Source organism: Bubalus kerabau, chromosome 16 (assembly GCF_029407905.1).
Source record: "Bubalus kerabau isolate K-KA32 ecotype Philippines breed swamp buffalo chromosome 16, PCC_UOA_SB_1v2, whole genome shotgun sequence".
NCBI classification, from domain to species: domain Eukaryota; kingdom Metazoa; phylum Chordata; class Mammalia; order Artiodactyla; family Bovidae; genus Bubalus; species Bubalus kerabau.
In genome coordinates, this window is record NC_073639.1 from 56474997 (window position 1) to 56500795 (window position 25799).

General features: G+C 46.0%; 2 protein-coding genes across 7 annotated transcripts in view; both read left to right on the forward strand.

The window, feature by feature from the left end:
• Window positions 1–11604, forward strand: part of MPHOSPH9 (M-phase phosphoprotein 9) — a 52321-nt gene extending 40717 nt beyond the window's left edge. For 3 of the 5 annotated variants that reach the window (XM_055550440.1, XM_055550441.1, XM_055550443.1), the window contains 8 exons: window positions 1534–1659; window positions 2783–2955; window positions 4105–4251; window positions 5041–5161; window positions 5970–6073; window positions 6746–6993; window positions 7299–7367; window positions 11101–11604. In XM_055550440.1, the coding sequence (XP_055406415.1) occupies window positions 1534–1659; window positions 2783–2955; window positions 4105–4251; window positions 5041–5161; window positions 5970–6073; window positions 6746–6993; window positions 7299–7367; window positions 11101–11202 (1090 nt within the window). In that variant the 3' untranslated portion in view covers window positions 11203–11604. Of the gene's footprint in view, window positions 1–1533; window positions 1660–2782; window positions 2956–4104; window positions 4252–5040; window positions 5162–5969; window positions 6074–6745; window positions 6994–7298; window positions 7368–11100 lie in introns of those variants that run through there. The other 2 variants (XM_055550442.1, XM_055550444.1) reach the window with 2 other exon arrangements.
• Window positions 11605–16382: 4778 nt separating this feature from the next.
• The window catches only part of PITPNM2 (phosphatidylinositol transfer protein membrane associated 2), a 159187-nt gene continuing 149770 nt past the window's right edge, over window positions 16383–25799 (forward strand). For both annotated transcript variants that reach the window (XM_055551047.1, XM_055551045.1), the window contains exon 1: window positions 16383–16779. The gene's annotated coding sequence lies outside the window, so the exon portion shown is untranslated. The remainder of the gene's footprint in view (window positions 16780–25799) is intronic.

Sequence of the window (25799 nt, forward strand, 5' to 3'; positions counted from 1 at the left end):
TTTCTGTTTTCTCTCTGGAGTGTGATGGGTGGTTATCACCTGACAGTCAAGCCTGGGGCGAGGGGTTTGAGGAGAGTGGAGAGGGTGTCAGATAGTCATATTTGGTGAATCGGAGCTCCTTGATTACAGCAAGATGTGTTGGCAGCCAGTGTCGGGCGTCCACTTGAGATAGCGATTCTCTGATGATGTCCCAGTCTACACAGGCAGGCAGCTTCTTTCCTGCAAAGCTCAGCTGTAAAAATACAGACACTGAAGAAAAGTGAGGTCATTATAGTCATCCAGGCTTAGGTCTTGCTGCCAGTCAGGTGTGCCGAAAAGTGAGCAGAAAAGGGGTTCCAAGCAATGAGTAATGATCAGCAGGAGAGTGTCCTGGTTTGGGGGTGGGTGGTAAAGAGGAGCTGTAAAGCCGGAAGGGGCTGACGCCCAGGGAAAGGGGAGACCCAGGGTCATGGGCCTTGAAGTGAGTGTGTTGTGCATGCGGATGCTTGAGCATGGGAGTCGGAAGGATCTTGGAGGTTTGATTTCCTTTTTTAAAACATATTTATTTGGCTGTTCTGGGTCTCAGTTGCAGCATGTGGAATTTTTAATTGCAGCATTCAGACACTCAGTTGCAGCATGTGGGATCTAGTTCCCTGAGTGGGGATCGAACCTGGAGCCCTTGTGTTGGGAATGCAAAGTCTTAGCCACAGGACCACCAGGGAAGTCCCTGGAGGTTTGATTTCTGAAGGGACTGTCTTCTCTAGGGTCATAAAGTTCAGTGAGCATCCTCTGCAAGTTGCATGGTTGGTGGGAGGTGGAGCAGCTCCCATGTGCATGGGGAGGGTGGTCAGGACAAGGGCAGGAGCTACCAGAGGATGGTGGAATGAGCTTCGGACGGGCTGTGCTTCCCAGGAACGGAGGCAGGAACGTCCTGGTCTAGAACGGCACTGTTCAGTACAGCAGGGCCCTTCTCCACAGAGCTGTTTAAATCTAGCTGTGTTGCAAGCATTCACGAGTTTGTGTGTATGGCTGATGGCTCTGGTATTGGACTGTGCAGATGGAAGGCCTTTTCTGTCTTCACAGAAAATTCTGTGAGTCCTCCTGGTCTACGGGGGAGAGGCAGGACCATCCTTCATCCCCTGGCCCTGAGCTCTAATGGGTCATAAAGGGTGTGAAGTGTGGTGAGGGGCTGGGCGGGGGTGTTCAGAGCTGTGTGCATGTGAATGCACCAAATCTTGAGGCTAGATTTAGTTCAAGACATAAACAAATTATAAAATTTTCTAGGTGTGAACCAGATGTTTTGTTTAAGTTATGCGTTGATTTGTTGAAGATTTATCTTCTTGTTCTTCCAAGACGAAGAAGAGCAATTCAGTTGGAACTGAAAACCTTCAAATAGAGTTCATCTAGCTACAATGATAAGATTGTTCTATGCACTCTTTGAATCCCTGGGTAAATGTGGAAATAGTATTTCAGAGCAGGTTGTTTGCTGTCTGTGCTCAGTCTAAACCAGAGCGCAGACCTTGCAGCGTCTGAGCACACTTCTCATCCTCGCAGCACACTGGCAGGCTCAGACGTCAGCCGGAGGAAGTGGCTGATCCCGGGAGCGGAGCATTCCATCTTCACTGGGCAGCCCCTGGACACCAAGCTGGACAGCCAGCCGGAGGAGACCTGCCTTTCTGGGTGAGACAGCTCCATCGAAGATCTCATTTAGGCACTCTTAGCTTTTCTTAGAGATTTCAGTTGCCTTTCGAAGTTCAAGAAGGTTTAAAGAGCCATCTCCTTATTCCTTTCATGTCTTAATTTTGAGGATCTGATTTTTCTTTTACTTTGAAAGGCTAGCGCTTTTAGGAAATTTTCCTTTCAGAGGTGGTGCAGAGCCTCTGTACTTGTGCCCCTGGCATAGCCATGTGCCATGTGCATGGGCTTGCAGTTAGGACATGAGGTTGATCCTCACCCTATGGATCACCAGAGCCCCCAGAAGCAACCTCATTCATTTCCTCCAGAGTGCCATATAAATATTATATTTCTCTGAGTGCTTCCATGGTGGCTCAGTGGTTAAGAACCCACCTGCTAATGCAGGAGATGCTGGTTCGATCCCTGGGTCAGGAAGATCCCCTGGAGAAGGGCGTGGCAATGTACTCCAGTGTTCTTGCCTGGGAAATCCCATGGACAGAGGACCCTGGTGGGCTACAGTCTATGTGGTCACAAGAGAGACAGACATGACTTCACGACTAAACAACAGCATGCACTAGGCTGTGAAAAGGATTGGGAAACAATGGTCTTATATAACAGGTTCAGTTTTATTGATTTGTATTGAAAAGCATACGTATTCATTGTGGTGTATAACTATCAACCCTCATGTTATTCCTCTAGTCTAGTAATAATCCCAGTAAACCATCTTAGTTCAGGCTGTTACAACAGATTACCCTTGACTGGGTGGCTTAAGCAACAAACGGTTACTTTCTACAGCTCTGGAGGTGGGCAGTCTGAGATCAGGGTGCCAGCATGGCTGGGCTGGATTCTGTCCTCACGTGGCCTTTCCTTGGTGCATGTGTCTCCGGAGGGAGAGATCAAGATATCTCTTCCTCTTTTTATAAAGGTATTAACCCCAGCGTAGGGGCTTTACTCTCATGTTATCATCAAAACCTAATCACCTTCAAGACCCTACCTCCCTGCCCCCGACATACACACCATCGCATTGAGAATAAGAATTCATCATAAGAATCTCATTCAACATAAGAATTTTGGGGAGACAGAAAATATTCAGGTCATAGCACTGTGTGTCTTGTAATTACTATTTAAGGTACCATTCTTCTCTGGAAAAGGATCTTTCACCTGGAAGTTCACCAAGTTTATTGATAAAAAAGCAGAGAGAGACTTTAGACACACCAATCATGAAAGCTTTGAAAGAACTTGATGAAGAAAAAGTATTTAAACATTGGGGCACACAGACGGAGAAAGAGGACACCTCGAATAGTAAGTGTTTTATTCCTTGTCTGATAGGAATACAGGTGCATACATAGATCTCCTCCCCTTTCTACCCCGACTATATACCTTCTTAAAATGAAATGCCCCAAGTAGTCAAATAAAAAGTTTAATTTATTTTCCTGCTGCTTCAGCCCTATTTCAGACAGTTGAATCCACTAGTTGTTAATGTATCATTGTCGTTACATACATACCTTTTATACAAAGTAAATGACATATTAGTCTCTGTTATTAAAGATTTCTGTGGCATTCTTAAGAGTATTTGAAACTTTCTACCTCAGTTTGTCTTACTCACACACATCAGAAAGTTACAGCAGGCATTTGGAGTTCATAAAGTGAGATATAACATTTCCTACGCTCCCTTTCTTGCTTACTGAGCATCTGTCAGTAGGACAAGAAGTCTGTTTATTTTTTAATGATTTTATTTGTTTATTTTTGGCTGTGCTGGGTCTTAGTTGCCACACGGGCTTCTTTCTAGTTGCTGCCAGCAGGGCTTACTCTTTGTTGTGGCTACTCTTCTCACTGCAGTGGCTTCTCTTGTGGAGAACAGGCTCTAGCGTGTGTGGGCTTCAGTGGTTGCAGCAGGCGGGCTCAGTCGTTAGAGCTCCTGGGCTCTATATCAGGCTATAGTTAAGGCACTCAAGCTTATTTGCTCTACAGCATGTGGGATCTTCCCAGATCAGGGATTGAACCTGTGTCTCCTGCATTGGCAGGCAGATTATTTACCACTGAGCCTCCAGGGAAGCCCAAGAAGTATGTTTAATACTTGAAGTGTGTTTCACAGGTCCAGGCACTTGTTCTTTCTCTGGCACTTATTTGGTCAGGCCTGCTAATCACATCATTAAGATCTTCGGCGTTGCATTTCCTAAGCAGTATCTCCTAGTAAATAAATTAGTGACCTGTTTTCTAAAAATAAGCTGTCTTGAAAAATCACCTTGAATGCCAGTTGTAAACAGAGAACCAGAATGAATTCATTAAAAACTCCCACATTTTTTTTCATCAAGCGTTTTCATTGTAATGTGGTGCATTTGCAAATAATCATTATAATATAGATAGAAGAATTGCTTGCTTTGTGTAACCATCTGCTGATGAAGGCAGATAACTGAAGCTAGTTTTGTTTTTTACATTTTTCTGTTACAGAATTGGTGAATCCTCGGCCAGCTGACTCTTCAGTCAATGCAAGTCGGTCCCCAGAGAAAGGTGCCCAGCAAAGACAAAAGAGGTTTAATTCTGCTTCACAGAGATCATCATCTTTGCCACCTTCAAATCGTAAATCGAGTACTCCAAGTAAGGGTTAGAGGTTTCTAAGTGACATCTGAGCTGTACACACTGATGCTTTCTGCTTCCCTTATGCTCTTCATAGCACCTAGTACAGCGCTCTGAACACCGAATCTCTAAATGCCATCTTGTTCAGTAACAAACTGTCTGATTGCACAGTTACTATGACCATAACAGAAGACATTCTCACCGTTTATCAAAGTGAGATTTTTATGTGTGTTCCACAAATGTTTTGCAACTAATACCACTTCAGTTTTTGAGTCAAACTCAAATATTTTGATGACTGACTAATTAAACATTAGTTCAAACAAATTAAGCTAGCCTGAAATAAAGCTGTTTTTTTTTTTTTCCATGTAGTTACCTAAAGTTACTCAGCATTTTCTTTAGCCAGTTGCAAGTATGATTTTAAACTCAAGCATTGGATTTCTGTATCCTTAGTTTCCATTTTCGTAAGCAGCTGAAGAAATTCATATATGACTGTGCTCTTAGAACTGTTCATAGGTGCACTGGTGTTTCCATCTTATTTCCAGTCGACTTCTAAAATCCTGAAAAACCAGTTTTGAGACAGAGCACTGCAACGACAGTCTGATAGAGTAAAATGTGGCCAGTGGTTTCCTCTAGATAGTTAGAAGTATGCGTTGTTTTAGTTTTGTATACTCCTGTTTATCTTTCAGAAAGTTTTACAGTGAAAATGTATTCTTTTTACAGTTAGTTTTTCTTTCAGTGCTTTTCTGTGTTCTGCCAACATAGCCCCTACATAGAAGGAAAAGACTGTCCCCTCTTCATTTTCCTCTGTAGCAAAGAGAGAGATTATGTTAACACCAGTGACCGTGGCGTATAGTCCAAAGCGATCCCCTAAAGAAAATTTGTCCCCAGGATTTAGTCATCTACTTAGCAAAAACGAGAGCAGCCCGATTCGGTAAGTTCTCTAAAAACTGGAGAATAAAATATGTATAGAATTGATTTTTTTTTTTTAACGTCAACTTTTACATCTAGCTATCACTAATTTTTCAGTTGTCAATGGGGATTCTGTGGATTTAAATCATTTAAATAAACGCCCTACTAAAAATAAAAAAAGTACTATAATACATGAAAACTGTTTTTAACCATGTAAACTGGCTACTATAAAACTTAAATACTGCCTCAGAACCCCTTCCAGCTTTTGGATATAGAATAATTCTTTGTTTTCCTAAAAAGGTTTAAGGTATAAGGAAAACTGGGGGCCATTTGTACAAGAAAGTGGGCTGTCCTGGTATGGCCTTGGCATTCAACATCAGTTTGCCTGTGCTCCTGAGAAGGCTGTTCTCTCTGAAGGGTGGTCTGCAGTGTGTACTGTGGTGGGAGATGACCACTGATGCCTAAGACACGAGAGCTGGTGGCCCAGCTCTGTCGGGCTGTTGGGGAAAGTTAATGAAGCACATTGAACCTCAGTTTCCTCTTCTATAAAACAGGGATAATAATGCCTACCTGCTTATTTCATATGCTTATTAACAAAGATCAGATGAGATCATGTATCAGTAAATGCTTTAAGTCGCCGGCATGTAAATATAGTTTTGTGTTAGAAAATATTATTTAAATTTAAGTTTTAAAAAATATATGACCACCTTTCTCTCTTAAAAAATATGTAAATATGTGAGTTAACTTGGATGCCAGCTCATCTGTCTAGTGGAGAATAGGGAACATCGGTTAACATTTTTTTCTCACAAGTAACTTGCTTCATTCAATAGATTTGATATACTTTTGGATGATTTAGATACTGTTCCTGTGTCTACTGTACAACGTTCCAATCCAAGGAAACAACTCCAGTTTCTTCCTCTACATGACTTGGAAGGTATCTTTTCCTAAAAAATTATTAATTATGGTTTTAGTCATTCATTTTGTGAGTTTCTGGCATCAAGGCTCTAGATGACATTATAGCCTGCACTTAAATTTTTTTACCCAAGGGCCTCTAAAAATAAGTATTTTTGATGCTCATATTGTTTGTGTTATCCTCATTGGAAAGTTGGGAAACTGAGGTCAGGGGATGTTAATGTTTAATTACCAGGGCCATATTGTTCAGTTTTTTCTGTTCTGTAACTTATATACAACTTAGGCTTTGGATGTTTTTTCCTTTTTCTCAATTGTACTTTGCGTTTGAGATAAAGTTATAAAATAATATACATGAAATTGCTTGGGCAGGCCCTTAAAATGCTAACTCTGTAATGTTGATATATGTCCACTAAATGTGTTGCTTATTTTTTAAACTTTTTTTGCTTCAAGTTTACAGAAAGTTTGCATACGTTTATTTAGGGGAGATGTGAAGATTGTCAGACTAAGGGAAAGGTTTTTAGAATTCTGAGGAGAAAAAGCTGAGTATATATGATTGATTACATATTTTCTTTTCATTACGTTTTTTTGACTGTGTAGCAGCCATTTCCAGAAAGTGAAGTTGGGTAGCATATTTAGTATGTACATGCTCTCTGAGAAGAGTTGATAAGGAAGAAATTTCTTTTCTCTCTGGCAGAAAAAAAATACTCAGAAAAAGCCACTGACATCCATGTTAATCATAGCTCTTCCCCCGAACCATTGCCAGATGGAGCGAAGAAAGTCTCTGTGAGACCAGCCTGGGAGAAGAACAAGTCATTAAGCTATGAACAGTGTCAGCCCGTCTCCATAGCACCACAGGGTAACAATTTTGAGTATACAGCAAAGATAAGGACCCTAGCTGAAACGGAACGGTTTTTTGATGAACTTACAAAAGAAAAAGACCAGGTAAAAACAAACAAAAAAAGTTTTAAATCTTTGTCTGAACTTAGTACATATGCCTGAGGAACAGTCAGAAGGGAATTATTGAGTCAAACACAGGAAGTTACTGATGATGCCATACAAAGCTGTACTGGAAGTGCATGTGAACCCAGCTGTCGTTACTAATTGTGTCAGAGGGAACTTAGGTGAAGTCGAGATGGACAAGAAAATACTAGGCTGAAGTCTTTTCTTTCCATCCTGTTATAAACATCCTTGCCAGTAATTAGAATTCCCCTATGTTTATTTAAATGTTTTTTTGTGTGTGTTACCAGATTGAGGCAGCACTAAGCCGAATGCCGTCTACTGGAGGACGAGTCACTTTGCAGACGAGATTAAATCAGGTGACATGTCTTAGCTTGAATCTGCTTTGGAGGCCTGATGCTAGTCAGTGCTCCATTTAACCACGAGGATTTTTTTTCTCTAATTTTAAAAAAGTATTTATTTACTTATTTATGGCTCTGCAGGGTTTTTGTTGGCTGTATGCGGGCTTTCTCTAGTTGTAGTGCATGGGCTCCTTGTTTCGCTGGTTTCTCTTGTTGCAGAGTGTGGGCTCTAGAGCGAGGGCTCAGTAGTTGTGGCACATGGGTTTAGTTGCCCTGAGGCATGTGGGATCCTAGTTCCCAGACCAGGGATCAAACCTATGTCCCCTGCGTTGGCAGGCGGATTCTTAACCACTGGGCCACCAGGGAAGTCCACACGGCCCCCACAGTGGTTCTTTAATGTCAGTTTTTAGGCACACTGAAACAGTCGATCAGAACTTTTAGCCTTTGTGGGAAGTGTTTGGTAATGACAGCGTATTTTATAACTTGATGCTAGCTTTCAGGAACAAAGTGATTTTACTTGATACTTCCAAGAAAAAGGCATTCATGCCATCATGTTTTCAAGAAACTAACTTGGGAGCAAATGGCAAGATGTCTGTTAACAGATTTCTGCATTGTTAAGGCTCTCACATTAAATCTCTCTTTTTGTGTTTTGTTTTTTCCTCTCCAAACTGCAAATTGTTTCTGAATCTCTTTCCATTTAGTAAACGTGTAAAACAGTGGCACTTTGCACCTGGGATAGATGTGAGGTTAAAAAGAGAGATGTGATTCCATTATTGAGCAGGAGATGGTGCAGGTGAAATGACCCGTGTGCCTTTCTTTTAGTTGCTTTTCAAAGAGAATTATCAATAAAATGCATGAAGCCATGGGACATTTTAAATATCTTTTTGTAACATTTTAAACATCACATGAATGCTGTGTCTCATATAATGGCATGCTTTGGCTTTTCAGAGCCTTAATTTCAGAAAAAGTTCATTCTCAGATTGATCTGTGATATCAGAAGGAAAGAGAGACACACAGAAGAGGTCTTTTTCTAGGTTTGTACTTATGAATCCTACACAAGCATTCTCAGCCCTTTTGTTATTGTTGCCCTTTGTCTTCTTACTATATTGAAACAGCTTTGACATACATGACCAGAAACTAAGGCCCTTTAAAAGTCTTATTTTAAGAGCTTGTTGGGACTTCCCTGGTGGTTCAATGGTAAAGAATCTGCCTGCCAGTGAAGGAGACATGAGTTCGATCCCCAATCCAGGAAGATCCTGAATGGGTTCTTTGTTATCTTTTACATCTCTTTTTTTTCTGACTTTCTTTCATTTTCTTTGTTGCTCTGAAAGTTTTTATTCAATAATTGGTAAGACTCAACACATGAAACTCATTTTTAAGTAGTTTACTGAGAAATTTCCTGGTGGCCCAGTGATTAGGACTCTGTGATTTCCCCTGCAGGCGGCACAGGTTTGATCCTGGTCCCAGATCCCTCCAGTCACAAGGTGCAGCCAAAAGTAAATAAATAAAGCCGTTTATTGGGAAGGCAGAAGAAAAATTTGTTGGTTCTCTAATTCTAAATGTATCTGAAACATTTGGTTCCATATACGTCTACATATGTTTACATAATGATGATTTTAAGATTTTAAGCTCTTTATGAAGTGAAGTGAAAGTCACTCAGTCGTGTCCGACTCTTTGCGACCCCATTGACTGGTCCATGGGATTCTCCAGGCCAGAATACTGGAGTGGGTAGCCTTTCCCTTCTCCAGGGGATCTTCCCAATCCAGGGATTGAACCCAGGTCTCCCGAATTGCAGGCGGATTCTTTACCAGCTGAGCCACAAGGAAAGCCTGCGAATCCTGGAGTGGGTAGCCTATCCCTTCTCCAGTGGATCTTCCCGACCCAGGGATTGGATTCTTTACCAACTGAGCTATCAGGGAGGCCCAAGCTCCTTATAATTTTATTTATTTTTATTTTTGGCTATGCTGGGTCTTCACTGCTTTTCTCTAGTGGTGGTGTGTGGGTTTCTCGTTGTGGTGACTTCTCTTGTTGCGGACCACAGGCTCTAGAGTGTGTGGACTCAGTAGTTGTGGCTCCCTGGCTCTGGATCACAGGCTCAATAGTTGTGGCACACTGGCTTAGTTGCTTTGCAGCATGTGGGATCTTCCTGGATCAGGGATCGAACTCGTATCTCCTTCATTGGCAGGCAGATTCTTTACCACTGAGCCACCAGGGAAGTCCCAACAAGCTCTTAAAATAAGACTTTTAAAGGGCCTTAGTTTCTGGTCATGTATGTCAAAGCCATTTCAATATAGTAAGAAGACAAAGGGCAACAACAACAACAAAAAGGGCTGAGGATGCTTGTGTAGGATTCGTAAGTAAAAAAGGGCAAAAAAAGATGAAAAATGCTCCAACTCACTAATGAGTTAAAAAAAACAAACACACATTTAAACAAAAGCATAATTTTTAAGGCTTTCCAGGAGGCTCAGTGGTAAAGAAACTGCCTGCCAGTGGAGGAGCCACAGGAGCCGTGGATTTGATACCTGGATGGGAAAAATCTGGAGAAGGAAATGACAACCCACTCCAGTATTCTTGCCTGGAGAATCCCATGGACAGAGGAGCCTGGTGGGCTACAGTCCATGGGGTTGCAAAGACTTGGACACAGCTGAGCACACACACGTGTGCATGCATCATTTTTAAGCTCTTACATTGGCAGGTGTAAAACAAACAAAAAAACAATGATACCTGGGCTAGGGAAAAGCTTATCCTTCAACATTGAGTAAGGAGAAAGTGTCACAGACTTCCTAGAATTCAGCTTGACATGTATCCAAAGCTTTAAAATTATACATTTTTTTGGACCTAGCATTTTTACTTGAGGGAATGATTCCTAAGGCATTATTTCTAGGTATGTGTAGAGACATGTTTCAGAATATATATTTAATTTAAAATGATCTCATAAAGGATATTCCATAACAAGAAAAGTTAAATTGAAAAACATTCTAAAGAAGTGTTTGATTTTGTTTTCTTAAAATGATGTTCCTATATACATAAAAAAACAGGAAACAGGAACAGTGGTTGTTACTTTTTGCTCTTCTATCTTCTGAATATTCTAAAAATGAACTGTTAATTTCTTACAGTGAAAGTGTTGAAGAGAAAATTTTTAGGTTTTATTTCAGGATACCATTGGAGTTAGTACTGAATAAAATACCAAAAGTAGTGAATATATATTTCAGGTACTGTTTAACAGTAGTAGTGTTTATTTTAAAATAGCAGTTGTTACACTGATTCATTGTACAATTTCTTGTTTCTTGGAAAGGTCTCCTCCAGCATTTTTCCTTTTTAACCTATAAATTTTGGTCAGAAGAAAGTTATCTGATATAAGTGGGTTACAGCACCTGTCAGATGTGTCCATTTTTTCTGGGGAAATGTATGAAGAACCTTCTGGACTCCTCTTGTACTGTTTTCAGTTCAGCGGAGTCAAATAATTCTCTCCTAGAGAACTGGGTTGCTGTTGCTATAATTTCCACATAGTGTATCAAACATATTGAGAATACTTAAAGTTCAGCAGTTACTTTGAATGGTTGAAAAGTTGATTTATGTTTATAGTTTAAATGAAATAATGTAAAGAAAGATTTGTATAAAAGCCAAAATAAATTTAATTTTGATGTTTAAACTTGCTCATTTGCTGAAAGAGAGGTCATTTTGGTGATACTTATAGAATTGGTGAACTCGGTAGAATTCTGATTAAGTTTTTTCCTTTATTTTCGCCCAGGAAGCCTTGGAAGATCGTTTGGAGGAGATTAATCGAGAGCTGGGTTCTGTTCGCATGACGTTAAAGAAATTCCATGTTTTGCGCACCTCTGCAAATCTTTGAGATTTGTGGTCATTAAATTTTGAGACATTTTTGTTTGCACTAATGTATAATTATGCACTCAAAAAAGGCAAACTATTTTATACTGTTTCTAAGCCTTCAAACGTAGTTTTACAATCATGCTATTCTTTACACTTGCTATTTTATACTTCAGATAGCCACATATTTTCAAGATATTTTTGTTATGCTCAGGAACCTCTTGTATATTTTACTATTTAAAAAGTATTATTTTTAAATAGTATATGTCTCCTGTTTATATCAAGAATAAAGAAATATAACAGGGGAGGCAGCTTTGTTTCTAAACATAGTGTTATCCTTTTACGATGAACTTTGCACACCAATTTTATAAACTTGTTCTACATTGTGAATATGATTCTAGTTTTTTTAAATAAATGCTTAAGAAGAGCTTCCACAGTGATAGAGTAATACATGCTGAATGCAAAAAAAAAAAAAAAAGCATACCCTAGATTTAACTATGTTGAAGTTTTTTTTAAAAATGGTAATGTAATTCCTGTTTGAAACGTGTCTTAGAGTGAACATTAGAGTTAATAATGGAAATGTTGGAAATAATGGAATATTGGAAAGCTCTGAAAGTGAGAATATTTCATTCTGTTTCCCTTAAGCTTTCTTATTTGTAAGAAAGAAAAATGCTAGAAAAAATCTCTAATTTTGTGATATATGTAGTACTTTCCAGAAAAAAGTCAGCCAGAGAGCTGTAGCTTTCTGCCCGTCTTTCTGAATGTAACTTGTGTCCCACCTTTGACACTGAGATGATAAAAAGCTTTGATGAAATACAGGCTACCACCCAGTGAGGTTGTAAGAGCAGTTTCCTCAGCGTACACGGCCTCAGATGTCAGATTGTCAGGAAGATGTTTTTAACATCTCTCCACCATCCCCCCATCCCCCCACCCTCCAATGAAGAAAAACACTTCCATACTAGCCGCTGTAAGAACAGTAGGTGGAGGTCAGAGCAGCTTATGCTGCTTGTTACTGCACAGGTAATGTGTCTAGATAGAGCGCCGTGCCTTTCGATTGGCCTTGCTGGGGGGCTCTAGCCCACTGCCTTGGCAGTGCCTCCTGCTCTCAGAAATTCCACATAGGTCGGAGGCTGTGATCTGACCAGAAGTATGGCAGGTAGAGGTCCTGACTGCTGGTCAAGGTCCGGGCTCCTCAGCTGCTCACTCTTTTGGTGGCCAGTCAGAACCCAGTGCCCACTCAAGCTCAGTATGTGTTGATAAACAAGACTCATTCCACACTTTCAACACTAATTCCCACTGATTCAGGTTTTAAAGTTTGTTTACTTTTGAGCTTTTTCTCCTCCTCCCTGCGGCTCTTAATAGCATGTAGTTTCGGCGAGCCAAGCCACCGGATATTCCACTAGGGTCTACGTATGCCTTCGAGCAGGGATCTCAGAGTATCCTTGAGCACCCTTCACCAAAGCTTCCTCTGCCTGAGCTCCAGGCCTGGTTCCCTCCTCAGGCTCCCTGCTCAGCGTTGTGGGGGCTTCTCAGCAAGGGGAACCCGCTAACAGCTGCCTCTCCTGCTCCTTCCTGTCCATGAATCAAACCTTTACTCTCACCTCCTGCAACCTGTTGAAGACCTCTGGCTAATCAGAGTTACTCATCAGAATCAAGTGCCTTACTCCTGGTATTTTTTTCTAGTCTTTTTTTTTTCTTTCTTTCTTTTTAATCTCCTAGTGAAGAAAACGTTCATTTTAATCAGTCTCCAGTATAGCTGTGTCAAAACTTAATAAAGGGATTGACTTGACGGGTGATGCTCCCTTTAATATGGTCCTATACATGACATTAAAAACTCACTTGAAAATTGTTAGCCTGTTTCATTGTTCCCTGCTTTTATTGTAAAGTCTGTTACATTCCAAAGAATAGGAAATTGCCCTTTCAGAAGAGATGAGAGTTTTATCTTACCAGGGAGTTATCTTCTTAGTAGTCATATTCCAGTATTTAAGCCCCATTAAAGTGTCTTCTTTGCCTCTCAGGGAAACATGTGATTTGATTTGTGACATGTCATAAACTGGAAGTATCAGTCACTTCAGAAATTTAAAAAAAAATTCATTTCTCTCCATAGCTGTGAAGAGGGACACCAAGGAAAATCCTTCCAACCGTCTTTCCTTTTGGTAATGCTTAATGTACAACTACTCTATTTAAAAACAGCCTAAAAGCTGGAAAGGTGACAACCTTAAAAAGCAACTGTTATATCCCAGGGAGGTAAACTATAGTTGCTGGCTGCAGTTAGGTTTTTTTACTAAGTGAATCTTCCACTTCTAGGAAGTGCCATTTAAAATTCAAATAGAGTTACTGCTCTCCTGTCACCCAGACCTGCCGCCTTCCTTTCACTGAAACGCCTGAGGGAGGAATGTGCTTGACTGCTTGAAGGTGCCAAGTGGATATAGCTACTAATCCACACTAGGACTGCAGGAACTGGACAGGGGACAGATGAGCCAGACCTGGATCACACCCTGCTCAGGCTTTCCTCCAGGTAAAGATAAGAAACTTCCTTCCATTGTGGGAGATTATATGCAAAGTGCCTGGTGTCTCTTAAGTTTTCAATCAGTAGTACATTTCAGATTCATTCTGAGTTATTAAATAGGCTTTTGAAGTAGTGATTTCAGTGCTTTCTTAGAAAAGTAGACCATGTCCCTAACAATTGACTTAAAAACTGCCTTGGGCTGGTTGACATACGTTAGGTGGTCAAAGATGTTCTCTCCATCTTTTTGCAAAAAATGAGCTTTCTCGGGGTTTAAATGAGCTTCCCTCTGGTTTTTTTTTTTTTTTTTTCCATGAGTAATTGATGACCTCTGTAGTAAGTTCAGATACCCTGCAATCTTAAATGTGACTTGGGAGTTGTTTGATATAAGCTTGTTTTGCTAAAAAAAAAAAGTATTGCCAATGTAATAAAAATAATTGCTCCTTTGAATGTTCCATAATTAGACTTCTAAAGTTGCTGGCCTGTGCAGCAGGACCACACAAAGGAAGAGGATGCCACTGAATGTTTGAAAGTTAACATGAAGTTTATGATTTGCTTTTGGAGTTTGATAAGCAACCAGAATTTGTTCCCCTTTTTAACTCGGAAAAGCCAGGTGCTTGGCTGAATGCTATTTGAATTCTGAGAAGTTAGACATTTCTGTCATTTTGAATTTTAGATATCTCAAAAGCAGTTTTCAGTAAATTTTAATGTGCCACTTGTGCTGTGAGTCTTTAAGAAGCTTTAGAAAATAAATATCGATACATGTCTAGAGCCCTTTAGGAATCAAAGGTAAATCGTATTTACCCATCACAAGTGATTGTACATGGTTATGAAATTTGCAGGTCTGATTAAATGAATTATATTGCACCAATGTTGCAGGAAATAATTTCCTGCCTTGCCAAGAGTTCTGTGGCAGTTTAATAATAAACTACACCAGTATTCTTAGGACCTGTGTTACTAAGCTTTCCCTTTCTGATTTGTGTTCTATTTCAGTAGGCTCCTCTCAAATAGGAGGAATCAAGCCATAACTTTGCATTTGCTGGACATTATATGCCATGTCATTGCTGTGACTACAGACTTCAGAGATAATGCTTTATTCACAATTTCACTGTAACCATGACCAATACAGTGAGAAATCTGCTTCCTGTAGTGCTACTGACATTAGATAAAGACCAGTCCTTGTTGCAGTTTTAAAATCTAGTCAGATGCTGGAGTGATGAAATTGTAAGCTCCGCAAGAGCAGGGACCATCTCTTTGCATACAGGCATTGAATAAATATTTGTGGATACAAACATCTGTGCTATCAGTGTATTTATTCCTGCTGGCCAGTTGTGGGCTCTGGTTTTTAATGGTGTTAAGTCCTCTGAGTTACTGTTTTGGGGGCAGGCACTGCAGGGTTACAAGGGCAGCTGCCCAGGGGCTCTGTTCTGACTGGCCTACAGGCAGAGAGCCTCACTCCCGAAATCTATATGCTCTGAAAACGTTACTTTTTTGATAAAGGTTAAAAAAAAAAAAAAAAAGGTCAAGGCAGAAGTAGCAGTGAAAGGACCTGTCGCTCATTTTGGCTTCCACAGATCCTCAGGCAAGGAGGACGCCTGTGCAGGAGACAGATGATGACTCAATCCCTGGCCGACTCAACAGCAGCTGGGGCTGGAAAACTTGACTGGCTCTTAGGATGCCTCTTGGTGGAGGGAAGGAGTTGGCCCATTCAGTGTCCAAGGAGATGGGATAGCCTTTGGTCTGGGTTGTACTCTCTCTGACTTGATCTGAACTCATCTTGGGCTGCTTTTAACGTCACCTTACACTTGCCCTCCCAAGGGGAAGCGCTCCCTGGCTCCTTTCAACCTGAGAAAGTGATACTTAGTGATAAGTAAACTACTCCTAGGTTGGGGGTGTGCCCTGTTTAATTCAGTTATTTCAAATCTTGACAAGGCCTTCCTTGCTTAATCTAAATATATACTTCATGATTTAAATATCACTCAGTACCCTCTTGGTTCAACTGGAGTGTCCAGTCTGGTTGGAATATCAAGATGAAGCTATTTCTGATCCTCTGCCAGTTCCTTCTTGAGGTCAGGGGCCTAGAACTTACCCTCTGGCTACTATTACTGCCACGCCTTCTGATTGCCAAAGAGCATTTTCATTTTTCAGTCCAGACCATATTTGGTGTCCTGAGGAGAGAACCCCTGGTTGCCTCTATTTCTACAAATCAGGTTGGTAACGGATAAAAGCACCAGGTGTCAAGGTCTGGACTTCCACTGACTACCTTTGGTTTGCCCACACATTCCAAATGCCTGCCTTAGTTTTCCGCAGCTCGTTCCCCCTGATTCTGTCATTATACTCCCAAAGGACTCGATTTTTCTTTTCGCTTTTTTCTTTTCTGTAAATCTGCTCATTCCTTTCCCCTCGTATTGTTGGGGGTGGGGGGGTGGCGGGGGGAGTGTCTCCTGGCAAGTGAGGCTCACAGTGTTAAAAGGGCCAAGAGGTTGTGGGCTGGGGCCTCCCCTCATGGAAGTGACCTCCAGGCCTTTGCGGGGGTCGCCCGGGCGAGCGCAGACCTGACGCCCGAGCCGGGCCAAGTTTGTCGGGGTTTCTCCGGGCGGAGGCTGGCCCTTGCGGCGGGCGGGCGGGCGGGCGGAGGCGGCGGGCGGCTCCGCGCGTGGCCTGACGGAGGCGCAGGCCCACCGCCGAGTGAGGGAATGCGAGGCGGGCCCGGCGCGGACGGGCAGCAGCGGCCGCTGAGGCGCGCGGGGCACGGCGCTGCCGCCGTGTAGAGCTGTCAGGTCGGTCCGCGGGAGCGCCCGGCCCCGCGCCTCGCCGGCCGCCGCCTCCATCCCCGCCCGCGGCCCGCGCTCCGAGCGCCTAGACCCGAGGCGGCCCGCACGTGCGCCCGCTCGCCGCCCGCCAGCCGACGATCTGGGAGCATGCCCGCGGGAGCCCGGCCGCTCGCCCGGGGCCAGCTGGCGGCGGCGGCGGCGCGTGCAGCCGCGGGGCGCAGCCGGCCGGGCTGGGGCCACCGGGCCGGAGTCTCCCGGGCCGCGTGAGGCGGCGGCGGCCCAGCGCGGACGAAGAGGACGGAGCAGCGCCGTGCAGAGCGGGGTGAGTGTCTCGGCGGCCCGGCCGGAAGGCGGCGCGGCTGGGCCCCCTCCTCAGGCCCGCAGCGAACCCCAGTGGGGGCGGGCTCGGGGCGGGGACCCCCCACCCCGCACCGGCCGGGAGGGCGGCGGCTCCCGGAGGCCCCGGCCCGCCCTCCTGGCCGGTGCGGGGAAAAGTGGGAGACCCGGGCCCCCCGCCCCGCGCTGCGAGGAGGGTGTGGCGCGCCGGGACCCGGGGCTGAGGAAATCCGCCCCCAGCCCGGCACCCGACCCCCCTACCCCAAGCACTGGCTCTCCGGATTCGGGGGGTGGGGGGCCCAATGCTAATTCTGAATTTCTGTCGGTTCCGGCTGGGGCGCGGAGGGCTCCCCTCCCCCAGTGACAAGTGTCGCGGCGGCCCAGGGGCAGGTGTGTGTGCGGTGCTGGGCCTTCCCCGGCCGGCCCGCGCGCCTGACCGAGGGGTCGGGAGGAAGTGGTGGCCACAGCCCTCCGTCCAGCCCTCTGCGCTTCTCTCCTCCTCCAGCCCTGGCCTGCCTGGGGGTGTACCCGGGGCCTAAGCGTGGGGTGTGGCCCTCAGAGAGAGGGGGCCAGGACTTGGAAGAAGTGCTCCTGGTTGTCCCCCTCGCTGGAGGAAAAAATCTGGCCAATCTCCATCCCGTGAGTCGCCCTTTCCTGTTGTAAAACCTGCGGTGCCAGCTCTGTGTCTGAGCAGCCATCTGCTTTCCTATCCCTCTCAGCCTTTCTTATGGGGTGGGGGGCGGGGGGCGTGCAGGGCCGCTGGGTGACTTGGGGAGAGGAAAACTCTTGAGTCCCCCCTCCCCCATAACGTGCAGCTAATTCTCCCTTAGGGTAACCTCAGATGGACGTTCTGAGTAAATAGAGTGTGTTTGCTAGGTAAATGTCATTTCAAGGCAAATCTTCTAGCTCTATCCCCTTTCAACCCATTTGCTGCCCCCTACATAAATTCTGGATTCCTCATCCTACATTCCTGTCCCTACCTCTGAAATATGGGGTAGGGCAGAAAGTCTCAGGCCTGCCCACCCCCTCCCCTCTAGAATCAGAGTTCTTCAGAGGGGACCTCCTTTGAGCATCTTTCTCTGTCCACTGCTAGCTCTCTCCCCAATCCCCACCAGGGAGCCATTGGGGTGGCAGGCTAGACCCCTCCCTCCTTTCTGAAGGGAATGCTCCCCTTCATTTGAGTCTTCCCCATGGCCAAGCCCCCAGTGTGACTCATCTCTGCTCTGAACTCCCATTGCACCTTATCTGGGTCTCTCGTGTGACTCTTATCACCACCTGCCTTGTTTTATAGTTACTTTTGTGTCTGGCTTATCTCCCCTGTGGGATTGGCAGCTCCTGGAGGATGGAGGTGGGGTTCGAGTCATCCCTGGGCCTGCCCTGGGTCAGCATCCTGGGCACTGTCAGCATCAGTGTCTGGATGGAGTAGAAGTCCCCCCCCCCCGCCCCAGCTTAGCTCCGGGACCCTCGCTTATCTGACTCCTGGACTGTCCCTGTTAAATTCTTCGCTGGCGATTGGAAGAGACTCCCAGCCCTCTTCCTTTGCAGAGAGAAACACCATGAGTTAGGAAGGGCTGTTTTTCTTGTAGGGAGTGACTTGCCAAATGACTAGGACAGTACACGCTCTGCTATGAGGATGTCCAGGCACAGACTGTGAGCTCTCTGGGCCCTGAGTGTGGAATGGACTTCTCTCTTTGGCCTTCCACACTCATCGGACATGGGAGGCAGTAGAGAACCAGACTGGGATTCAAGGTTCCAGGCCTGGCCCTCCCATAACGTCTCTAACTAAGTTACCAGGTTTCTCTTGATTTTGGTTGGTCCTTCCTTATGGAATCTGAAAGAAAATTCCTCTGCTTCTATGAGGCCCTACAGGATTTGGGCCCTGCATCCTCTGCCTTTTTGACTGTTCGTTACAGAGATCCAGGCTTGTCTTCACTGGCCTTCCCAGGTGGAGTCCATCACCTCCACCTTTGTGCCCCATGCTAATTCAACTTACCACGAAGAATGGCAGTTGAATGTTATCCTGTGCCTCCCTGCTAGACTGAGCTCCTAGGGGAGCAGGGGTTGGCCCTAAATCTCATTTCTCTGCCTCTCCCGTGCCTGGCACATGGGAGGCTCTAGGGAAAAGGTCTGTGGGATAAAGGTGAGAAGCTGAGAGCCCTTGTTCCAGTTGACTATACATTCTGTCTCACAGGGACCCAACTTTGCCTTCCTCCCTATCTAGAGGCCTGTTTTAAAACCAGGCAGACGGGGACTTCCCTGGTGCTCCAGTGCCCAAGACTCTGTTTCCACAGTAGGGGGCTCGGGTTCAATCCCTGGTTGGGGATGTTCTGCAAACCGTGAGGTTCAGCCAAAGAAAAAAAATACATAAATGAAATGAAAGCAGGCAGATGTTCTCACCATCCCATCCCGTTCAGGCTTTCCAGCTTGGTCTCTGAGAAGAGCCAGTCATGGAGAACGGTGCCATTCATCTGTAGAGATTAGAAGCGGAAACTTCTGGTGTTTCGAGATCTCTGCTTGGCTGCTTTTGGAAAAGACAATGGAGTAGAGGGTGGGGGAGTGTATGCTCCGTTGTGGAAGGCCAGTGATCTCATGCCTGTGTCCTTAGCCATGGGCAGGAAAGGTGAGCCATCCTGAGTGAGCATTCACATGCTTCCAGGCCCCTTCCCACCCCTTCTCAGCCTTGTGGACAGACCTCCCGAAACCTGCCCACCAGGACCCCCTGCCACCGGACACCAATGTAGCTAAGTGGTCTTTTATTTGTTTTTAATAATGAAGGTTTAAAAAATTATTTATTTATTTTATTTTTGGCTGTCCTGGGTCTTCGTTGCTGTGTGGACTTCTTTCTAGTTGTGGTGAGTGGGGGGCTGCTCTCTCGTTGCCGTTTGTGGGCTTCTCATTGCGGTGGCTTCTCTTGTTGCCGAGCACAGGCTCTAGAGCATTCGCACTTCAGTAGTTGTTGCACATAGGCTCAGTAGTTTTGGCGCACGGGCTCAGTTGCTCCAGGGCATGTGGGATCCTCCTGGATCATGTCCCCTGCACTGGCAGGCAGATTCTTAACCACTGGACCACCAGTGAAGCCCCGCTAAGTGGTCTTCAAATGACTTCTCTCTGCATCCTTCCATCAGTGTTTATTAGGCTTTCACGAGGTACCCAGAATGTTACCAAGTAGTGCCGTGGCAGCCATGGCAAATCCTTGTCCGCTCTGCTCTAAAGCCCGCGGTAATGAACAAGGGGCATTGCTCCCTCTCTGCTCAAGTCTTCTTAGAGCGTGTATGAAAAATTGATTTTAGAATTTAGACGCTTTGCCTCCCCTGTGTGCAGGGAAAGTAGTTTGCTTCCTCTGATCATGGGAAGGAAGATGGGGGGAAAACATGTTTGGTATGTGTACTGCATGTACAGCGTGCACAAGGCTGCCCCATGCACCCTGCCAGTGAGGTGGTGTTTGCCCTCCTTTCTCCCAGAGAAAGAAGCTGAGACACAGAGAGGTCAACCCACTTGTCCAAAGGCTCTGCAGGTTTCTACCCAGTTCTGCTGGACTCTGCTCATTCCACCTGCACTGTATTTCTGACTGATTCATGTCACCTCCTCTTCCCTGGCTTCCAGGACGCTGGACGGACAACGCAACATATTCATGTACAGGCTATATTCACTCACCCTCATAGTCAGCATACTAATTTCTACTTTACTGTCTATGTGCGTATATATACATATGTGTAAATCTACCTTTATCAGTCATCACAAAGGGTTTCTGGAAAACTGGACATATAAAGAGTTGAATATAATAAGTAACATTGAACGTAAAACTTCGACTCACGGTGTGGTTAGGGTGATTCGCCCCACAGGTAACACAGGGCATGCTGTGGCTTAAACAGCAGGCAGGGTTCAGAGGAGGAGACGCCCTTTCTGGGTAAGGCGGTCAGAGTTGACTTCCTGGAAGAGGTGGGATTTGAAGGCGGCCTTGAAGAATGGGTGGAGTTTTGATAGTCACAGCACCTGGAAAGGTGTGTAGAATTTAGCGTTTCAAATCTATGGTTATCACCAGGGCCCTTCCAGAAAAGTTTCCTGTGGAAAAGGAGAGAAAATGGCAAGATTGGTGGTGCCTTTTCAGGTCTTCTCCAGCCTTGCAGGAGACTCTGGGAACACTGGAGCCTTGAGGACTGTGCCCCGTTAAGGATGAGTGATGCCAGAGAAGAGAAGTGACTTGCCCAAGACCTGCCCCAAAACCTGGAACCCAGGTCCCTAATTCCCAGCTCGGTGCGGGCTCTTGTTACTGGCGGGGGTTGACGACAGGCAGCAGCCCTGTACATCGGTCCTTTGTTCCTGTAAAGTAGGTACAGGGGTACTGCCTTCCTCACTTCCAGGCTGGTGAACACCAAGAGAAAGTCCTGCAAAATCGTCATGACCAAAGGCAGAAAGAGCCCTGTTGGAGAGGAGGGCTGGCATTCGCTTCAGTTACTCATATTAACAACTGCCCTTGCCAGAGGAGAGAAACCAGATTAACCAACAGGCAGGGTTCCGGCAGCAAACAAATCAAACCCAAGCAAACGGCTTGGGGAAGAACATTGAGAAAGCAGTTTCGAGACTTCCCTGGTGGTCCAGGGCTTAAGACTCCAAGCTCCCGATGCAGGGGGCCAGGGTTTGATCCCTGATCAGGGAACTAGATCCTGCATGCCACAGGTGCACATGCTGCATGCACAGCCACATAAGTTTTTTTTTTTTTTAAGTCCTCATTGTAAAAAAAAAATGAATTTTTTTTTTAAAGAGAGAAAGCAGTTTCACACCCTCTTTTTGCTGAAATACGGCATCTTTCTCAAAGCTTTTCCTCCGAGAGCCCTCACCCCATAGTCCCATTTCCCTTTTATGGGATGGTGTGGGGAGTTGGTGGTACAGGGGAAAGACAGAGAGTTATTAAAAGAAGCCCGAGGACTTGGGGATCCCAAGGCTGATTCCCATCCCATGGTAATGCTGACCGGATGGGTGTGGACATGTCAACCTTCAGCTGCGTGGGGCGGTGGCCCAGCAGGGCAGAACGTCTTCAAGTGTAATATAATACATCCCAGGTCACGTGTGCACACAGTCCAGGTCCAGTTCTGGCAGTTCTGCTCTTTGGGGAAATTCAGAGTTAGGTTCCTGCCAGCCTCTGGCCACAACGTTTGTCCCCTGACCAATAGAAAACTCTTTTTGTGTGTGTTTCTTACTTAATATATGTTACTGATTCATTGGGCTTCCCTGGTGGCTGAGTGGAAAAGAATCCGCCTGTCAGCCAGTTCAGGAGATGCAGGTTCGATCCCTGGGTCGGGAAGATCCCCTGGAGGAGGAAATGACAACGCACCCAGTATTCTTGCCTGGGAAATCCAGGACAGAGGAGCCTGGTGGGCTACAGTTCATGGGGTCGCAAAAGAAACATGACTTAGTGACTAAACAGCAACAACAGTTGATTCATCAAATTGAACTCAGCCAACAGCACCATCACTCGATGCCTGAGTGAAGATCCTCTAACACACATGTTTTCTCCATAAGGCGCATCATGGTTTTCCCCAGCTCTGAGCACCAGACAGCGCTTCAGCCTCATGCTTGGGGCCATGTTAAATCGCTAACAAAAAGTACAGAAGTGTGAAAACCGTGGCACTAAACAGACCACGGAGAGGATACTTGTTGACAGTTTGAACTGAAAGGCAGGGGCCGCCTTGTTTGACCTCTGCAGGGCTCAGGCAGTCAGGGTGACTCAGTTTTTCCCTGCTCTGTGCACGTCTGCAAAAGACCGAGTAAGCACTGCGCTCCTCAGTTTCTGAGTTACAGGTAAAACTGTAGCCAGATAGGAGGGGCCGTAAATACTACGAAATCTGTGAATAATGGGTACCGACTGTTTATGCAAAGTAGTTCCACAACACAGCATTCCTGAGTGATAAGGAGGGACTGTTGCCACATTTAACAGAAAGGAAACAGGCTCAGAGAGGTGAAGGACCTGATGCAGCTTGTGTGAGTAGCTGGGGCCCGGCCAACACTTGCACCCACCCCTGGCTGATCCCAAGTGTCGTTCTTTCCCCTGAGCTCCTATCGCGTTTGTTGTGAGAGCCTTCCTCTCCGTGGCCACAGTCCTCCCATTCCCAGGCACAGACCTCATCTGCTGTCTTTGTCGTTGTGTCTGCAGCATCCAGAACAGGGCTCCTCACGTGTGCTCAGCTGAGTTCAGTTCTTTGCCGCCTCAAGGACTGTAGCCCTCCAGGCTCCTCTGTCCCTGGGATTCTCCAGGCAAGAATGCTGGAGTGGGCTGCCATTGCCTCCTCCAGCGGATCTTCCTGACCCGGGATCGAAGCCGAGTTTCCTGCTTTGGCAGGTGGATTCTATACTACTAGTGCCACCTGGACTCCTCGGCGACGCTCAGTGATTCTTGGTGAGTAAAGGCTGGGACCGAAGCTTCTTGTGTTTGCTCCGTCCTGGGTGCCAGAAGAAGGAGAAATATCTGGACGTAGGTTTCCCCCCTCGCCCTCCTGTACCCCTTCCAGAAGGGTGCCCATTTCCCCTTTCCACAGCCTGCAAACAGGAGGTCCCATGTTCCAGCACACCAGAAGATGTGGGCAACCTCACATCTAACAGAACTGGTCTTTGCTGGGAGGAGCTGAGGGCAGCCTGTCACCCAAAGGAATGATGCTCCTAGGGAGGCACTTCGGGCCAGCATGGGGCTTCCTGGGGCCCCACGCCTCCAATCCTGGCTTTCTTACTCCTGGACACCTTTACAAAAATGTTCTGTCGCTTGTGCCCCTTGAAGAGTTGGTACACAGGTCATAGGAGTTATTGCTGTTTCTTTTCTCCAAGGTTCTTTATTTCCCTTTTCGGAGATGGTTCCCCTTGAAGGATGCAATTTTCTCTTTTAGCAGCCGGGGACTACTGCCCAGGTCTCCGTAGGGCCTGGCTGACTCATCTGCTATGCTGTGAGGCAGGGCAAGAGCTATCTCCCGCTGCAGCCCTGCCGGACCGAGTCAGGCCCTGCGGCCTCCTGGCCTCACCTGGCTGTGGTCGACGGAGGAGTCAGGCCCCAGGGAGAGCCCACTAGGCGCCAGCGCCCTGCGCGAAGCGGGTGAAAGATGGGCTGTCCATCTGCTGTCTCTTTACAGCCCCTTGAAAACCCTCCTTGAAGGGCCAGGGGCAGACGTTGGGGTGGCCATTCCCAGTTCCGACAGGGACCAGCATCCATCTGCACAGGGCTGCCCGCAGGTCTGGAGGCCGGTCAAGGCCTCTTTATTGCCCATGGGTCCATTTCTTCCCTCCATCCTGCCTGAGGGCCCAATAATTGTTTCCTGGGCACTTCGTGAGAGTTGACTTTCCACTTGCAGGGTTTCTCTTTTTTTCCCATAAGAGGGAGGAAAACCAAACATTTTCTGCAATTAGAATTTTTCCCTCTCGGGTAATCACAATGGGAAAAAAAAAAAAAAAAGACATTTAAGTCCATTGAAAACCACACAGAGGTGGCGCTCTCGGAGCCAGGGGACCGCTCAGCCGGTACGGATGGCCAGCCAGGGAGGGCGTTCGGCAGGCGGGCTCTGGCGTAAGGAAGCCGCTATTTCACATTTATTTGGGGTTGGCTTCCCACAGCATATTTCAATTAGTTCGTCAGTGTTGTGCATCTGACAGGCCACGCGTTCATTGTGGTTGAGCCATCTGGGAGGTGGGAGGCCTGCAGCCTTCCCCGTGGCAGTCAGTAACTACCAGTTTGAAGGAAATTTGTTTGATGTGTTTAAGAACCCAACACTAAAACACCATTAATAACAAAAGCTTCCAGAGTTCTGAAAGCACTCCCCCTTGTTGAGCCGTCAGATGGACATGCATAACTTAAGACCTCATTTTTCCCCCCACGCCTGTGACATTTCCCAACGCAGCCAAGCAAAGTTCTGAAGTGGCCGATTTAATTGATCCAGAGCACAATTTGCATTAACCCAGTATGGAAAAGAGCTCATTAATTTTTATACTTGGGGGCCATGTAGCCTGAGCTTTTGCCACCAGGAGTAGCCAGGGGAGGCAGGGAACATATCACTCCATCAGTATTCAGCTGAGTTCCCGAGCCACTGGTTTTATTTCGGGTCTTAGCCTCGATGACTCACCTGAGCGTCGTGAGCTCATGGTGATGAGAGCTGACCAGCGCAGCCTGCCCTTCACTCCTTAGGTACCAAGGTTTAGAGCGCCAATCACACCCATTGCTGTCTCTTTATACCTAGTTATTTTTCCTGGCTGACTGTCCCCTTTCCTGAGAAATGTGCTGTCTGATTTTGCAGCAGCGGGGGAAAAGAGGAATTCAGCATCTTAAGAGAATAGGAGAGTGGAAGGAGTGTTGGGGAAAAAAAAAAAATCCACGGGTTTGATCTTTCAGGAGGAATGACTTTCCATTTGCCCGAAACCTTACCACCCCAGACTGGATGGGGAGAAGGCTTGAGACTCAAGATGCGGTTGTGAACTGGAGGGAGGTGGGCTTGTGAAATTTGAGATGTTTGGTTCACTTGAGTTTGTCTTGGTGGCCTGAGAGCTACAGGACTGGTGTCTGGAGGGTTTAGGCTGATAAAGGCACCCATCACATAACCAGACAGGTTGATACTTCATAGTGGACTTTTCTGGATCCTGAGATTCCTGCCCAAGGAGAAGGCAACTCTTCCCTCTCCAGACTATGGGGATCCCCCAGTCAAGCCTAGCTGCTCTGCAGGCTCAGGGTCCTGGGCTTATTTGACTTTGAGTCCCCTGTGCCCAGTACAGTGGCCGGGAGGTAACTCAGGGCCAACTGATGACCATTTGGGGAGAGGTAGTGGCTAGAGATCCAGAGGGAAAACGTCCTTTCTCATTCCTCCATGTTTTGGGTCGTACCCTCCGTGGCCCAGAGAGCTTCTGCCTGTTGCTTTTCACTTAACTCCCAGAAGTGCTGCTGTGCCCATTTTACAGGTGGGGAACCTGAGGCTGGAAGCAGTCTTGATTTGGCATCCAGTGCTTGTAGCTGTCACATTTCACACACACTACAGCTCA